General features: G+C 37.0%; 1 protein-coding gene across 2 annotated transcripts in view; it reads right to left on the bottom strand.

The window, feature by feature from the left end:
• Positions 1–18841, bottom strand: part of GPR149 (G protein-coupled receptor 149) — a 162719-nt gene that overhangs the window by 46602 nt on the left and 97276 nt on the right. For both annotated transcript variants that reach the window (XM_081532182.1, XM_081532193.1), the window contains one exon: positions 17888–18342. In XM_081532182.1, coding sequence (XP_081388308.1) covers positions 17888–18342 — 455 coding nt within the window. The remainder of the gene's footprint in view (positions 1–17887; positions 18343–18841) is intronic.

Genomic DNA, 18841 nt, shown 5'->3' on the forward strand with positions numbered 1-18841 from the left:
CAACTGGGGCAGTTTTTCTCATTACTTTGAAACTTTGGTTTATAAAGTACAGACTAGTAGTACTAAATTTAAGCTGTTCATTGAAATCAACAGCCTAAAAAACATTGAATACTAGAGCTAACCAGTTGAGATCCTCATTTGGTTGGTTTGAAGTGGGGACTGAGTATTGGTATTTCTTGAAAACACCTCATGTAATTTATCAGCTCAGACAGAGTTGAGAACCACTGGATGGATTTAGGGTGCTTTTCTTTATTAAGTATTTCTCCAGAGATTAGGCTCATTAAACATAAAGCAAAGCTTGTATTCATAACATGAATATCTTGTCAAATATTCAGACTGCAATGATTTTTTCTCACTTTTGTATAAAACTATAATTTTCATGTAAAAGTTGAGCTTAAATAACATTAAAAAGTGAATAAATGCTACTAAAAAGTTAATATTTTGAGAATAAGAAAAGCAAGTTGTAACCTATATTTTTCCACAAATGTTTAAAAATTGTCAATTATTATTTTGTGTAATAAATACCACCTTTATCCTTTGACTGGTTTTGGACTCCTCCCTTCTATTCACTCCTATCTTTAAAACCCAAATCCATCTCAGAACTTGAAACAAAAATTCCCATAGAGTGTTTCCAGAGTTTTTGGCAGCTTTCCTCTGGCCCAAAGACAGATGGTCCGTTTATCTGGACAAGACTGTATCTGAAGACATCACCTGAGGTATATTTGTGGCGCTATTATTAAAAAGTCTTTGTCATTTGACATCCTGAATTCTCCTTACCAGAGAGCAGGAAAATAACTCTTTAACAAACATCTAAGTCATCTCCACCATCCAGCTTGAAATACATAATTACTTTCACTGACATTTATCCATTAATTCAATAGCAAAATATACTATTATTATCATATCTATATTATTATATCTATATAATTATAAATATAATTGTCTACTTTATCATATAGAGTCCCTATATGACATACATATATATCCAAAAGTTTCTCTGATTGATACTTTTATGCTATCATAACCATTGTTGTTATTGTTCAGTCATTAAGTCCTGTTCATCTATTTGTGATCCCATGGACTACAGCATACCAGGCTTCCCTGTCCTTCACTATCTCCCAGAGTTTGCTCAAATTCACGTCCATTGACTTGGTGATGCTATCTAATCATCTCATCCTCTGCTGACTCCTTCTGCTTTTACCTTCCATCTTTCCCAGCATCAGGGTCAGGATGTCAAATGACAAAGACTTTTTAATAATAACACCACAAATCTACCTCAGGTAATATCTTCAGATACTTCTAACAGACCTGTCCAGGTAAACGGACCATCTGTCTTTGGGCTCTTTAGTTTCTCATTGCTTTCTGCCATTTGAGTGATATCATCTGCATATATGAGGTTGTTCATATTTCTCCCAGCAATCTTGATTCCAGCTTGTGCTTCATCCAGCCAGCCTTTTGCATGATGAACTCTGCATAGAAGTTAAATACAATACATAGCCTTGTCACACTCCTTTCCCAGTTTTGAACCAGTCAGATATTCCATGTCCTGTTCTAACTGTTCCTTGTTGCTGTGCATACAGGTTTCTCAAGAGACAAGTAATGTGGTCTGGTGTTCCCATCATTTTAAGAATTTTCCACAGTTTGTTGGGATCCACTGTCAAAGACTCTAGTGTAGTCAATGAACCAGAAGTAGATATTTTGCTGGAATTCCCTTGCTTTCTCCATGATCCAATGAACGTTGGCAATCTGATCTCTGATTCCTCTGCCTCTTCAAAACCCAGCTTGTACATTTGGAAGTTCTCGGTTCATATACTGCTAAAGCCTAGCTTGAAGTATTTTGAGCATAACTTTTCTAGCATGTAAAATAAGCATTGCCCTTCTTTGGGAAGGCATATATATGTCATATCATAATCATATACATGTGTAAAAGGTTTCATGTATTTGAAATCATTTTATATTACAATAGTAAATCCTCATAGCGGGACGGAAAAGGCAATGGCACCCCACTCTAGCACTCTTGCCTTGAAAATCCCATGGATGCAGGAGCCTGGTAGGCTACAGTCCATGGGGTCGCTAGGAGTCGGACACGACTGAGCAACATCACTTTCACTTTTCCCTTTCATGCACTGGAGAGGGAAATGGCAACCCACTTCAGTGTTCTTGCCTGGAGAATCCCAGGGACGGCGGAGCCTGGTGGGCTGCCATCTATGGGGTCGCACAGAGTCAGACACGACTGGAGTGACTTAGCAGCAGCAGCAGCAGAACTGAGATCCCACATGCTGTGGAGCAACTAAGACCATGTGTGCACATGCTGCTAGTAAAGCCTGCAGACCACAATTACCAGAGTCCATGCACTGTAACAACTAAGACCTGATGTAACTAACTAACTAAATAAATGTTTTAAAAATATCCTTGTAGTAGTCCTATGAGCTTACTAATGGCCAGAGATTACATTACTTGTCTTACACAATACTTCTTATAGCATATAGCAGTTGTGCCAATGGACAATCTAGGGTAAGTTCTTCCTATCTTCCTCAATATTCTTCAATGATGATCCCAAAGTTACTTCAATATATTTGCTCTCCAATGGAAAACAGTGAGCTTACTACCACTTAACATAATCAGTGAGTTAAATACCACTTTAACATAAGTCCCTTCTACAAAGAGATTGTCATTTTGATGCTCTGCTTATATAAAAATCCCAAAGCCTTCCCTCATGACACAATACTATATTCTATTGAATTAGGTGACATCATTTCTGGAGTGATTCCTGCTTCATTTTACTGCAATGAGACAGAAGTTGTAAAACTACCTTCCTCGGTTCTTGGAATTAAGTTGATAAGCATTTTATAGGTAACCTTGAATATCTTCATAGGAAATTTAATATTCAGTAGATCTGGGGAAATGTATCTAGAATGTATATCTTCCACTTTCATTTGTTATGAAGTGAAGTAGCTTAGTCGTGTCTGACTCTTTGTGACCCCATGAACTGTAGCCTACAAGGCTTCTCTGTCCATGGGATTTTTCCAGGCAAGAATACTGGAGTGGGTTGCTATTTCCTTCACCAGGAGATCTTCCCATCCCAGGGATTGAAACCGGGTCTTCCACATTGCAGGCAGATGCTTTACCATCTGAGCCACCAGGGAAGCCCTTTATTTGTTACAGGATTGTAGAAATGAGGGAATTCTACAAAGAAGATAAGCTTTCAAGTCTGACAGATCTTCTCCTGGATGTGTTCTCTCCCATTTTGTATGGCTAAATCCTACTTGTCACTGGGTCTCGGTTTAAACAAGAGCCTTATATTTTGGCAAGCCTTTCCTAGGTTGACAGTTAGACACTCTTATTATGCCCTCTACTTATTAAATACTCACTAATTTTTCTCTTGTATATTAAGAATTAACCCCACAATGAAAGAGAGGATGTTTGTTTTGTTAATTACTCTACCATCCGCACCAAGCATAGTGCCTGGCACCTAGTATGCATTCATTGACCAGCTGCTGAATGAAAGAATGAATAATATAATAGCATCAAACATTCTTATTATATTATTATGCATTAAACACTGAAATAAACATTTGATATGATTATCTTATCTAACTTTTTCACCATATGTTTTATTATTTGCCTGTATTATCTATGAAGATACAAGAGTACAGGGAGGTGGAGGCAAGACAACTCAGGCCTGCCTATTTTCAAAGCTCATGCTCTATCTGCAATATTTCATCAAAGACTAGTCGCTACTAGAGTGAAAATACATTATAATCCATGATTACAACCTAGTATTAAATTTCACTTTGCTTAATGTTTGCTCCAAAACGAATGGATATTGATAAGATGCTTGCTAGACTTTTACACTAAAATACGATTGAATTGTTGTTTCACAGGATGACCCATGTGTTTGAGCCTTTGTTTTACCACTTCTCGCTATAGGATTCATGGGAGGAGGGGACTGGTTCAAAAGTTATTTTTCTTTGAAAGATGAAAGGCAAAACACAGTTAGCTATTTTCTTAAATTCTTAAAAGTCGTTCCCCCCTTTTATTCCTGTAGCTGCTTAAAATCACTTACTATCACGAATTGGTCATAAGTGGAATTAGTTTAGTGGTTGTTTCAAAACTGTTCTGGCTTTGCAGATAGTGTCAGTTGAATTTAGATTTCTAGATCATAGCTAAAGATACAGGAAAGATGGCTCTTGAACAGAGATATGTTCATGAAGGCGGAGTGTCTATGTTTGCCCAGAGGCAAGGCAATGTTTTCCAAAGATTTGACTTGAAGGTATTTTTAAACATAAAGCAGGTCATCTAGCATGCTTTTGCCTTGATTTGCTCATAGTTTCACCTCAAAGAGAGTACAGGCAGTAATAGGGTACAGTATCTTTGACTCTAATTCTGACCAATAAGGGAAGTGATTGGCAAATTGGAAGAGTTGGACATATAAGGAGAAAAATGTTTATTTCTAGAATACATGATAACTGGGAGGGAAAGCTTGGATGTAGCTTGTACGTTGGCTGTAGCTTTAAACTTTCATAAGCCAACTTTGAAAAAACCTGAGAAACAAACATAGATATGAGTATCAAGATTACAATTCTGGCTATGTAGTCATAAGTGACCCAGTTGAGGAAGAAGAGAAGATTGTATATTAAAAATTCAGTGCAGGTCAGGTCAGGCTTAAGGGGACCTCTAGAATAGATGACTCATCACCAAAGATGGGAAGATTGCTCTTTGGAAGGATAAATGAAGGAAATTATCTGTGGTTTGTGAAAATACCGAGGGCAACAAACTATGGAAATACATTCAGATCAGAAGATCAGAGAAAGGGGTAGGCCACGGCTTGCAGTCAATGTCATCAAGTGAATGATGATACAAGAAAAGCAGTTAGCCTCAGATCCTGATTTGCTTATGTGTCCTTTGTAAAGGAATTTTAAAACGTAAAGAAAACACCTGTGAGAATAAAGTAAGTACAACTTGAAACAAGAAATAATAGGGGAGAATCTTGCAACTGCAAGTGTGTAAGATATATCCCTCAAAATAATCATATTCAAAGTTACCAGGAAAAGTTGCTGTATAAACATGGTTGATGACCTTTAAGCAAATGGGAATGTGAACACTGGAGATGTGCAAATGTTTCTGCTTTGTCAAATGGAAAAAAGTGTGGAAATTTCAAAGATTTACTTGATGAAGACATAGAGTTTGAAAGTCAAGAAAAAAGATTTAAGATAATGACACAGTATGAGTTTACCAACACTATGTCTTACTAGACCAGTTCATTTCTTCTTCAGCATTACTGGACCTAATCATGTCATCCTCTATGGTCTAAAAATGCATTGTCTATGTTCTGTCCATTCTTTTCTCACTGAGGTGCAGTTATTTGCTTGAAAGTCATTTCCTAACTTGAAGGCAGAAGCTTACATGTTTACATCCATGTTTGTGTGTGTGCTCAGTCGTTTCCAACTCTTTGTGACCCCATGGACTGACTGTATGGACTGTAGCCCACCAGGTGCCTCTGTCCATGGAATTTTCCAGGCAAGAATATTAGAGTGGGTTGCCATTTCCTACTCCAGGGGATCTTCCCAACCCAAGGATTGAACCCATGTCTCCTGAGTCTCCTGCATTGGCAGGCGAATTCATTATCACTGCACAATCTGGGAAGCTCTTTTATATCCATAGTGTTTCTATTAATAATATTTGTTGAATAAACAAACTAATGGTAGATAAAAGAGATGCAATAGAAAATTTTATATTAGTATTACATTAAAGCATCATACAATATCCTAATGACACTCATGTGAAAAAGAGGGAGTAAAAATATATTGATTGCAAGGGTAACAAAGGAGATGAATAACTATTAGAACCACAGTACCAAAGGTGTTTTTAAACAAACCAGACTAAAGGAGGGACTTGTTTCTGGTAGTATACATTAGGTCTCTTTATTTAGCCCTACCTTGCTCCACATTTTTAATCAACAGTTTAATGAAAAATATGAAGGGTGATTTGTTAAATTCATGGGTGGTACAAATTTTGGAATTATAGTATAGAAGTAACGTCTTAGAATCAGCATCTGAAAGCATTTTGATAGCATTAGAAAAGATTGCTGAAAAAATGGAAGAGTGAACTAAATGGAACTAGATGAACCTGAACAGATAAGATATGAGCCTAAACAATAGACTACAAAGGTACAAGATGGCTAAGCAGCAGCATAAGCAAAAAGGGCTTAACGGTGTCAGCTGATGTTAAACATACCAGCAGTGTGATATGGTTGCTGAATAACTGAATGTGACCTTAAGATGCATCAAGAGAGGTATAGCTCATAGAGTAAAGAAGACAGCCTGGAATTCTGTTTGATTCTATATGCTTAGTTGCTTAGTTGGCTATGGGCTAATTTAAGTGAATTTGTCACAAAAAAAGATTGAGCAAAGTAATGATATTTAGATGAGAAAGGACAGCAATGTGAAGAATTAGGTAATCATATTTCATTAACTTAACAGCAAATCAGAGAGGTAGCAGAATGGTTCTGGGTGGCCCAAGCAGCAGAAGCAAAGGAGGATGAGAGGCTTAGGGCAATGGGTGCTCATCAGAATCATCTAGACAAACTTTATTTATTTTTAACTTTAAAGTTGTGAAATATAACACATGATCTAAAGAGCATTAAAGATAAATACACAGTATAAAATAGTATAATCACTCCCCAAGATTAGAAATAGAGCCTTTTCAGCACCCACGGGGACCCCGTGTGTACTTTCCAGCTTATTTTCTTTCTAATGACAAACACTGCTCAGATTTCTGAGATAACTGCTTCCAAACTCCTCTATGGTTTTACCATTTTTGTACATATCCTTAAGTCACTTAATTTAGATGTGTCTGCTTTCAAAGTTTATTAAATACAATCAGAAATTACATGCTCCTAAAATTGAAACCGTGATCAAAAATCTCCCCTCAACTCCTAAAAAGGCCCAGGGCCAGATGGCTTCACAGGTGAATTCTACAAAAATTTAGAGAAGAGCTAATGCCTATCCTTCTAAAACTCTTTCAAAAAATTGCAGAGGAAAGAACACTTCCAAACTCATTCTAGGAGGCCACCATCACCCTGATACCAAAACCAGACAAAGACAACACAAAAAAAGAAAATTACTGGCCAATATCACTAATGAACATAGATGCAAAAATCCTTAACAAAATTCTAGCAAACAGAATTCAACAACACATTAAAAAGATCATAAATCATGATCAAGTCAGGTTTACACCAGGGATGCAAAGATTCTTCAATATATGCAAATTAATTAATGTGATATACCATATTAACAGACTGAAAGATAAAAACCATATGAAAATCTCAATAGATGCAGAAAAAGCCTTTGATAAAATTCAGCACCCATTTATGATAAAAACTCTTCAAAAAATGGGCATAGAAGGAATCTACCTCAACATAATAACCCACAGCAAACATTATTCTCAATGGTGTAAAACTGAAAGCATTCCCTCTAAGATCAGGAATAAGACAAGGGTGCCCACTCTCACACTATTATTCAACATAGTTTTGGAAGTCCTAGCTATAGCAATCAGAGAAGAAAAAGAAATAAAAGGAATCCAGATCAGAAAAGAAGTAGTAAAACTCACTGTTCGCAGAGACATGATATTATACATGGAAAACCTCAATGATACTATCAGAAAACTAGTAGAGCTAATCAGTGAATTTAGCAAAGTCACAGGATACAAAATCAATACACAGAAATCACTTACATTCCTATATACAAACAATGAAAATTCAGAAAAAGAAATTAAGGAATCAATCCCATTCACCATTGCAACAAAAAGAATAAAATATCTAGGAAGAAACCTACCTAAGGAGATAAAAGAGATGTATACAGAAAACTATAAGATGATGATGAAATAAATCAAAGGCGGCATAATCAGATGGAGAGATATTCCATGTTCCTGTGTTGGAAGTTTTTCACAGAACTAGAACAAAAAATTTCACAATTCATGTGGAAACACAAAAGACCCTAAATAGCCAAAGCAATCTTGAGAAAGAAGAATGGAGCTGAAGGAATCAACCTTCCTGAGTTCAGACTATAAAGCTACACCCACCAAGACAGTATGGTACTGGCACAAAACAGAAATATAGACCAATGGAACAAGATAGAGAGCCCAGAGATGAACCCATGCACCTATGGGCACCTCATCTTTGACAAAGGATGCAAGAATACACAATGAGGCAAAGATAGCCTCTTCAATAAGTGGTGTGGCAAAACTGGACAGCTACATGTAAAAGAACAAAATTAGAACACTTACTAACACCATACACAAAGATAAACTCAAAATGGATTAAAGACCTAAGTGTCATACCAGAAGCTATAAAACTCTTAGAGGAAAACATAGGCATAATACCCTTTGACATAAATCAAGAGAGATCCTCTACAACCCACCTCCTAGAGTAATGGAAATAAAAACAGAAATAAATCAGTGGTACCAAATTAAACTTAAAAGTTTTTGCACAGCAAAGGAAACTATAAAGAAGGTGAAAAGACAACTCTCAGAATGGGAGAAAATAATAGCAAGTGAAACAACTGACAAATGATTAATTTCCAAAACATACAAGCAACTCATATAAGTCAATATCAGAAAAACAAATAACCCAATCAAAAAGTGGGAGAGACCTAAACAGGCATTTCTCCAAAGAAGACATACAGATGGCTAATAAACACATGAAAAGATGCTCAACAACTCTCATTATTAGAGAAATGCAAATCAAAACTATAATGAGATATCACCTCACACCAGTCAGAAAGGCTATCATCAAAACATCTACAAACAATAAGTGCTGGAGAGGGTGTGGAGAAAAGGGAACGCTTTTCACTGTTGGTGGGAATGTAGATTGCTACAGCCACTATGGAAGACAGTATGGAGATTCCTTAAAAAACTAGGAATAAAACCACCATATAATCCTGCAATCCCACTCCTCAGCATATACCTTTAGGAAACCAAAATTGAAAAAGACACATGTAACCCAATGTTCACTACAGCACTATTTACAATAGCTAGAACATGGACATTGACAGATGAATGGATAAAGAAGCTGTGGTACATATATACAATGGAATATTACCCAGCCACAAGAAGGAATGCATTTGAGTCAGTTCTAATGAGGTGGATGAACCTACAGCTTATCATACAGAGTGAAATAAGTCAGAAAGAGAAAAATAAATATTGTATACTAACACATATATATGGAATCTAGAAAGATGGTACTGATGAAATTATTTGCAGGGCAACCATGGAGACCCAGACATAGAGAACAGACTTATGAAGATGGAGGAGGAGGAGAGGAGAGGGTAGGATATATGGAGAGAGTAATATGGAAACATTCATTATTACCATATGTAAAATAGATAGCTAAAGGGAATTTGCTGTATGACTCAGAGACCTCAAACCAGGGCTCTGAAACAACCTAGAGAGGTGGGATGTGGAGGGAGGTGGAAGGGAGGTTCAACAGGGAGTGGACATATGTATAGCTATGGCTGATTCATGATGATGTTTTGAAGAAACCAAAACAATACTGTAAAACAATTATCTTTCAATCAAAAATAAATAAAAATAAATTACATGCTCCTTTTCTGTTATGTTTCTTTCATTATATGTGCAAAATTCATTCATATTATGTGTTAGTTCAGTTCAGCCGCTCCGTTGTGTTCGACTCTTTGCGACCCCATGGACTGCAACATGCCAGGTTTCCCTGTCCATCACCAACTCCTGTAGCTTACTCAAATTCATGTCCACTGGGTCGGTGATGCCATGCAACCATCTCATTCTCTGTCAACCCCTTCACCTCCTGCCTTCAATCTTTCCCAGCATAAGGGTCTTTTCAAATAAGTTGGTTCTTCGCATCAGGTGGCCAAAGTATTGGAGTTTCAGGTTCAGCATCAGTACTGTAAATGAATATTCAGAACTGATTTCCTTTAGGATGGACTGGTTGGATCTCCTTGCAGTCCAAGGGACTCTCAAGAGTCTTCTCCAACACCACAGTTCAAAAGCATTGAATTCTTTGGCGCTCAGCTTTCTTTATAGTCCAGCTCTCACATCCATATATGACTAAGGGAAAAACCATAGGTTTGATTAGATGGACCTTTGTTGGCAAAGTAATGTCTCTGCTTTTTATTATGTTGTCTAGGTTTGTCATAACTTTTCTTCCAAGAAGTAAGCGTCTTTTAATTTCATGGCAGCAGTCACCATCTGCAGTGATTTTGGAGTCCCCCAAAATAAAGTCTCTCACTGTTTCCATTGTTTCCCCATGTATTTGCGATGAAGTAATGTAACTGGATGCCATGATCTTAGCTTTCTGAATGTTGAGTTTTAAGTCACCTTTCTCACTCTCCTCTTTGACTTTCATCAAGAGGCTCTTTAGTTCTTCTTCACTTCCTGCCATAAGGGTGGTGTCATCTGCACATTTGAGGTTATTGATGTTTCTCTCCCAGAAATCTTGATTCCAGCTTGTGCTTCAATCAGCCCAGCATAGCATCACTATGAACAAAGCTAGTGGAGGTGATAGAATTCTGTTGAGCTATTTCAAATCCTAAAAGATGATGCTGTGAAAGTGCTGCACTCAATATGCCAGCAAATTTGGAAAACTCAGTAGTGGCCACAGAACTAGAATAGGTCAGTTTTCATTCCAATCCCAAAGAAAGGCAATGCCAGAGAATGCTCAAACTACCGCACAATTGCACTAATCTCACATGGGAAAGGAAATGGCAACCCACTCCAGTATTCTTGTCAAGAGAATCCCGTGGACAGAGGAGCCTGGTGGGCTGCTGTCCATAGGGTCGCACAGAGTCGGACACGACTGTAGTGAGTTAGCATGCATGCATGCAATGGAGAAGGAAATGGCAACACACTCCAGTGCTCTTGCCTGAAGAATCCTAGGGACAGAGGAGCCTGGTGGGCTGCCGTCTATGGGATTGCACAGAGTCGGACACCACTGAAGCGACTTAGCAGCAGCAGCAGCAGCACACGTTAGTAAAATAATGCTTAAAATTCTCCAAACAAGGCTTCAACAGTATGTGAACTGTGAACTTCCAGATGTTCAAGCTTGATTTAGAAAAGGCAGAGGAACCAGAGATCAAATGCCAACATCCGTTGGATCATCGAAAAAGCAAGAGTTCCAGAGAAACATCTACTTCTGCTTTATTGACTATGCCAAAGCCTTTGACTGTGTGGATCACAACAAACTGTGGAAAATTCTTCAAGAGATGGGAGTACCAAGCCACCTGAACTGCCTCCTAAGAAATCTGTATGCAGGTCAAGAAGCAACAGTTAGAACTGGACATGGAACAACAGACTGGTTCCAAATCAGGAAAGGAGTATGTCAAGGCTGTATATTGTCACCTTGTTTATTTAACTTATATGCAGAGTACATCATGAGAAATGCTGGGCTGGAGGAAGCACAAACTGGAATCAAGATTGCCGGGAGAAATATCAGTAACCTCAGATATGCAGATGACACCACCCTTATGGCAGAAAGTGAAGAAGAACTAAAGAGCCTCTTGATGAAAGTCAAAGAGGAGAATGAGAAAGTTGACTTAAAACTCAACATTCAGAAAGCTAAGATCATGGCATCCAGTCACATCATTTCATGGCAAATAGATGGGGAAACAGTGGAAACAGTGACAGATTTATTTTTTTGGTCTCCAACATCACTTCAGTTGGTGACTACAGCCATGAAATTAAAAGACTTTACTCCTTGAAAGAAAAGTTATGACCAACCTTGACAGCTATTAAAAAGCAGAGACATTACTTTGCCAACAAAGGTCCATCTAGTCAAGATATAGTTTTTCCAATAGTCATGTATGGATGTGAGAGTTGGACTATAAAGAAAGCTGAGTTCTGAAGAATTGATTCTTTTGAACTGTGGTATCGAAGAAGACTCTGGAGACTCCCTTTGACAGCAAGGAGATCAAACCAGTCAATCCTAAAGGAAATCAATCCTGAATATTCATTGGAAGCACTGATGTTGAAGCTGAAACTCCAATACTTTGGCCACCTCATGCGAAGAGTTGACTCATTGGAAAAGACCTTGATGCTGGGAAAGACTGAAGGTGAGAGGAGAAGGGGACGACAGAGGATGAGATGGTTGGATGGCATCACCAACTCAATGGACATGAGTTTGAGTAAACTCCAGGAGTTGGTGATGGATAGGGAGGCCTGGTGTGCTGCAGTCCATGGGGTCGCAAACAGTCAGACACGACTGAGCGACTGAACTGCATTGAACTGATCTACCAGACAATCCTTATGAATTCTAAATAAACAATTATATGTACTGTGTATGACACATAGCAAGTGCTCCATAAGTATTAATCATAGTCATCATTATCGTCACCAAAGATTAAATTAACTGCCTTAGAAAGTAACAAGAGCCAGTATTTTCCTCAATGGGACAACATCAGTAACCTTTCACTAAGATCAGGAACAATGCAAGATTGACTGCCCTGTCTCTTTCCCTACTCAATATTATTCTAGAGGGATCAGTGAATACAACTAGAGAGAAGAAATTAAACAGAGGCATAAGTATTGATAAAGAAGAAGTAAAACTACTCTATTTGTTGATGGTATGATGGTACACTGGGAAAATCCTAGATAATTAATGATAAACCAATGATTTTATTTAAACAATAAAATGTTGTAGTAGGTTAACAGATATAGTACTAAGAGGCAGAAATCAATATCTTTAATACACACAAACAACAACCATTTAGAGTACCTGATATTAGAGAAAAACCTCATTTACAATTAAAAAAAGGAAGATCAAATATTCAGGAATAAACCTAAATAAAATGTGTAAAGCTTATAGGAAGAAAATTTTTAAACCTTTTATAAGAAAGATACAAGTGTGGACTAGAACAAATGAAAAGGATGGGACAACTTAACGTGATAACATTTTCTTTGGACCAACTTATAAACTTAACAATATCCTGATAAAGCTTTTTTAAAGGAAGTAAACAAGTTGAAATCAAAGTTGTTATGGAAAAGCAAGCATATGAGAATAGCAAGAAAAATACTGAGAAAGAAAAAATAAGGGGAATGGGGAGGTCAGGACTACTAGACATTAAAATTTATTATAATCTAAATGAGAAATGCTGGGCTGGAAGAAACACAAGCTGGAATCAAGATTGCCGGGAGAAATATCAATAACCTCAGATATGCGGATGACACCACCCTTATGGCAGAAAGTGAAGAAGAACTAAAGAGCCTCTTGATGAAGGTGAAAGAGGAGAGTGAAAACGTTGGCTTAAAGCTCAACGTTCAGAAAACTAAGATCATGGCATCTGGTTCCATCACTTTATGGGAAATAGATGGGGAAACAGTGGAAACAGTGTCAGACTTTATTTTTTTGGGCTCCAGAATCACTGCTGATGGTGATTGCAGCCATGAAATTAAAAGACGATTACTCCTTGGAAGGAAGATTATGGCCAACCTAGATAGCATATTTAAAAGCAGAGACATTACTTTGCCAACAAAAGTCCATCTAGTCAAGGTTATGGTTTTTCCAGTGGTCATGTATGGATGTGAGAGGTGGACGGTGAAGAAAGCTGAGCGCCGAAGAATTGATGCTTTTGAACTATGGTGTTGGAGAAGACTCTTGAGAGTCCCTTGGACTGCGAGGAGATCCAATCAATCCATCCTAAAAGAGATCAATCCTGGGTGTTCATTGGAAGGTCTGATGTTGAAGCTGAAACTCCAGTACTTTGGCCACCTCATGTGAAGTGTTGATTCATTGGAAAAGACCCTAATGCTGGGTAGGATTGGGGGCAGGAGGAGTAGGGGACGACAGAGGATGAGATGGTTGGATGGCATCACCGACTTGATGGACATGGGTTTGGGTAGACTCCGGGAGTTGGTGATGGACAGAGAGGCCTGGCGTGCTGCAATTCATGGGGTCTCGAAGAGTCGGACACGACTGAGCGACTGAACTGACTTGAAGAGTCTCTCTAATTGAAACAGTGAGATACCAGTGTATGAATAGACAAATAGTGAAATAGAATAGAAAGACCAGAGGTAGACCGAAGTAAATATGGAAATTTAGTATAAGATAAAGATAATATCTCAAAACACTGTGGATAATACTTGAGTTTTAAATAAATGACTCCTTTTAGTAAATAATGGGTAAAACTTTGGAAAAAAGATAAAATTATATTCATATGTTATACCAAACACAAAAATAAATTCTAAATGATTGGAGATACAAATGTAAAATCTGAAACCATACAAGTAAGAAAACTGGAGTGAACTCCATTTAAAATTGGCTTTCTACTCTGGTCATCACGGTCATCATCAAAAAGTCTACAAACAACAACTGCTGAAGAGGGTGTAGAGAAAAAGGAACCCTCCTATACTGTTGGTGGGAATGTATATTGGAGCCACTATATACAGCCATTATGGAGAATAGTATGGAGATCTCCTAAAAATGAAAAATAGGGTTACTGTACAATCCTGCAATCCCACTCTTAGGCATATATCCAGCTGCTGCTGCTGCTAAGTCGCTTCAGTCGTGTCCGACTCTGTGTGACCCCATAGATGGCAGCTCACCAGGCTCTGCCGTCCCTAGGATTCTCCAGGCAAGAATACTGGAGTGGGTTGCCATTTCCTTCTCCAGTGCATGGAAGGGAAAAGTGAAAGTGAAGTAGCTCAGTCGTGTCTGACTCTTAGCGACCCCATGGACTGCAGCTTACCAGGCTCCTTCATCTATGGGATTTTCCAGGCAAGAATACTGGAGTGGGGTGCTATTGCCTTCTCCGCATACCATGGCAACCACATTAAAACTTTGTTACTGAAGACCTCTGACATTTCCATTTTTTCCTGAACTTTAAAACAATAAACTGCTTAGGATTCAACCTACTAGGGATCCAAAAAGAAGCAATTGTGTGGCTAAGTATCACACTGAATTTTAGTCCTAGAAACACTCTCATCTCTGATACATTTTATCGGACAGCAGTTAAGCCCACTCAAGTCATTCTGCTACCATTTTCTTTATAACTTAACCTTGATCTGACACGCTCACATCTACCAGAATTTCTAACATGATATACTGAGAATTTGTTTACTTGCATAAACGCTAAAAAAAAAAAAAAAGCAACGTTTATTGTATTCTTAAAAAAAAAAAGGGCTTCCGAGGTGGTGGAGTGGTAAAGAATCTGCCTGCCAGTGCAGAGATGCAGGAGACACAGGTTTGATCTCTGGGTCGAGAAGATCCCCTGGAGTAGGGAATGGCAACCCATTCCAGTATTCTTGCCTGGAGAACCCCATGGACAGAGGAGCCTGGTGGGCAACAGTCCATCTGGTTGCAAAGAGTCAGCCACAACTGAATGACTGAGCACATTGTAAAAATATGGTAGGGATAGTTAAATACATTCTAAATCAAACCTGTGTTTTTTTATAGCCCCCAAACAAAGAACATGGATAATTCAATGGGCTGATAAATTGAACCTAAATATTTGAAAATACAACCCTAGAAGATAAAAAGATAGTGTTTTCATAATTACTACAATATCTACCAAAGTTTAATGTATCACTATAATATATATAAGTTAAGTTGATTTCAGAGCAAAGAAAGAACTTGGAAGGAGAGAATGAAAGGAAAGTGCTTTCTAAGTCATTATCTTTTCCCATGAAATATCTGCTGGTGAAGAATAGGTTAAGAGTTAAAACCAATCTTTGGTCAGAGGAAAAGCTTTTCAACCCTAAAACACATTTTGGTTATAATGTTAACCTTAAAATCCATAGGTGATTTGCTAAGGAAAAGTCATACCAATAACATCAGCCTGTAGCTGAAGGATTTCTTGCTGTTGTTTTTAAATTTATGATAGTATTTCATTTAATTTTAATTAGTCTCTTAAAATATAAATTTACATTTCCTGAGCATTGTATTATCTATTTTACCACTAAATATTTTTAAAGGATCATTTAAAATCAGTTTCCTGAACTATTTGCTCTTCACAAATGTTACAATATTAATACCTAACAAGCAATCTTTGTAGTTGAAAGATATCTGGATTGATCAGCATTTTGTGCTTTCCATATATCGTTTTGGCTTTTGATTTACAGAGGTTGGTAACTTGTACTTCACTATTCTCATAAGACAATATACTTAGATGTAAGCAGTGTCTGATCCTTTTACATATTCCCCCAATTCTAGGAGAAGGGATTATATTCTCCAAAAATATAATTAAGACTTTTAAATAAGAGCTGTAAGTTGTGATAGTTGAGGCAGCATTTCCCATTGTTTTGACAAAATTAATTAGAAAATGAAGTCATTTAAAGTAAGGTAGTATGGAAAAAAAACACAAGTCCCACCCAGAAATGATGCTATCTTTAGGAAACTCAAAACAAGCAAAACTAAGGAATATATTTTGCTAGAAATACACTCATTTGTGATAAAATAGTAAAACTAAAAAGCATGAGCAAGTGTCAAGATAGCTGTAACCGATAAGAGGTAAGCATAAAGGTGGACCAGGGGAGTAGCACAGGGTACTGTAGCTCCAAGTTACTGGGGTGAATATGGGTGCACACTGACACATATACACACTCACTTCATCATGAATATTACTTAATTTTTAAGTGGGAGAAAACCAGGAGGTTTAAATTATTTAGGAGCAAATTTATGATGATATTGTAGGGAGTCCCCTTTTAGCTGGGATACCTCATTGTTTTAAAAATGTGTGTGTCCTGTCAGTGTGTCCACATTGACAGAACAATGTGTCCTATGAGTAATATACCTTTTATGATATTTTTCAATTTACAGTAAATATTTAGTGATTTTTTTGAGGTATCCAATCATATAACACTATGTGTAATTATTTTTAATCATATGTTTTATATGCTTTGTTTTATTATCCAACTTTTAAAACTGATGTTATCAAAGTAAAACTAGTAGTTTTAATTAATTAAGAAGAATAAAGGAAATCTCAGATTATTCTGTTCATATTCATAATTGGTGCTGTATGGTCATATTTTTGATCAATGATTGCATTATTACTAGCAGATATTTGAAGAATTATATTTTTGATTTCAGAGACTATGGGCAAGTGGACTTTGATTTACACTGTCAGGTAGATAAAGGTATCTTTTCCTAGTAAATCAATTTTGTGGAAAGCAAGGGCAACTATAATTATCAGAGATGAGCATTTAGAGGAAAGAACAATCTTATATCAATATCACACTATGATTTTAATAAAGTAAGTACTCCTCACCATTCTAGGCAGGCTGAAATCTAGGAAAGAATGAGATGAACTTAAGGTACAAATTCTTTCATTAAAAAACATTATATAAACATTCTTCAATCCTTAAAAAGATGGAACATTAAGCAGGGTTTTTGTAAAGGTTCACTTGGGTGTATTCTGAAATAGATCTTTTTTTCCTTGCTGAGTATTAGAGGGACTAATTTCAGCAAGGTTAATAGGTAAGCTATCTAGTACAGTTGCAATAGGACTATTTCTTCATCACTAGTTGTATAAACATTTGCCCCCAAACCTCTTTCAGGGACTTGTGTAAAGTTTTCAGGTGAAGAAAAATAAAACCTGTAAGTTAATTAACTTTAGATAAGTTTCAAGGGTCTAGTCTGAATTTATATGGATTACATGAAGTTAGAATAGAATGCTCTGCCCTTCTCAAAAAGCATATTTAACTCTTCCAATCCCCAAATATATAGAATTTGAATGAAAGTATAGAACAAATTAAAAACATTTAGAAGTCTTTCAAAAGACATTTTGAAATAAATCTAATATTATGGAAATTAATTGAGGCAAGTGAATACAATCTTGAATGAAATAAACAACTGATAGTTTTTTTGCATGCTGTCATGCTTGGTCTCATTTTTACTTTACAATAATAGCAATCTTTACTGTACCTGACGAGGGGTTCTTTCTGATTTACTCCTACACCATTCCCAGTCTGAAAGGTCTGGTTTCTGACTCTCTTCATGAGAAAGTCTTCTTTCTGGCCCTTCCAAAAAGGTGGTTTCATCATATTTGATATCACCTTCTGCTTTTTCAGAGAGTAGTGGATCAACACCTCTTTTACTGTGGGACTCCTCTTCAGCTTCTATAATGTCAGTGTTTGTGCATTTGTTGATGCCTGTTAGTGTGGAGCTGTCCAGAGAGGGTGTAGTGCTGATTTCCACTTTTATGGCACTGAAGATATGAGTGTCTCTCTGAGAGTCTTTTGTAGTTGTGCACTCATAGTTCATGAGATTGTGACAGGCTGTAGAATTTTCATCATCATCATAGTAATCTTCATGTGCTATTTTATAAATTCCATAACTTTGCTGAAATGATAGATTGAATTCAAAGCATCTCCTCTTGGCTATGTAAAAACAAAACCAAAATTCCATGATTAGGAAGGTAGATGTAAACAGCAGTTGAATATACAAAGTGAATAAAAATAAGAAAGTGAATTATACCTGATTAGTATGAAATCTTAAAACGATCTTGTCAATTATGCAAAGCAATAGTGCCTCACAAATTCAAGCCATCATAGCATTCTGGGCCTAACTGTTGTCACTTACACAATGAAAGGCTTGACATACATACAGCTCCAGAACCCTGAAGTCTTTAAACAAATTTTATTTAAAACTTTAACTATAAATTTAAAAAGTCTCATATACTTTCAGTTTTAGGTTTAGCTATATCCGTCTACCAATTGTGCATATCTTTATTTTAGGATAAAATACATAGTTTATAAATTACATTTTACTAGATATTAATTAAGAAGCTCTTAATAGAGACTTCCCTGGTGGTCCAGTGGTTAAGAATCTGCCTTTCAGTGCAGGGGACGTGAGTTCTATCCCTCGTCTGGGAACTAA

Source organism: Giraffa tippelskirchi, chromosome 2 (assembly GCF_054371585.1).
Source record: "Giraffa tippelskirchi isolate mGirTip1 chromosome 2, T2T-mGirTip1v1.2.pri, whole genome shotgun sequence".
Taxonomy (NCBI): Eukaryota; Metazoa; Chordata; class Mammalia; order Artiodactyla; family Giraffidae; genus Giraffa; species Giraffa tippelskirchi.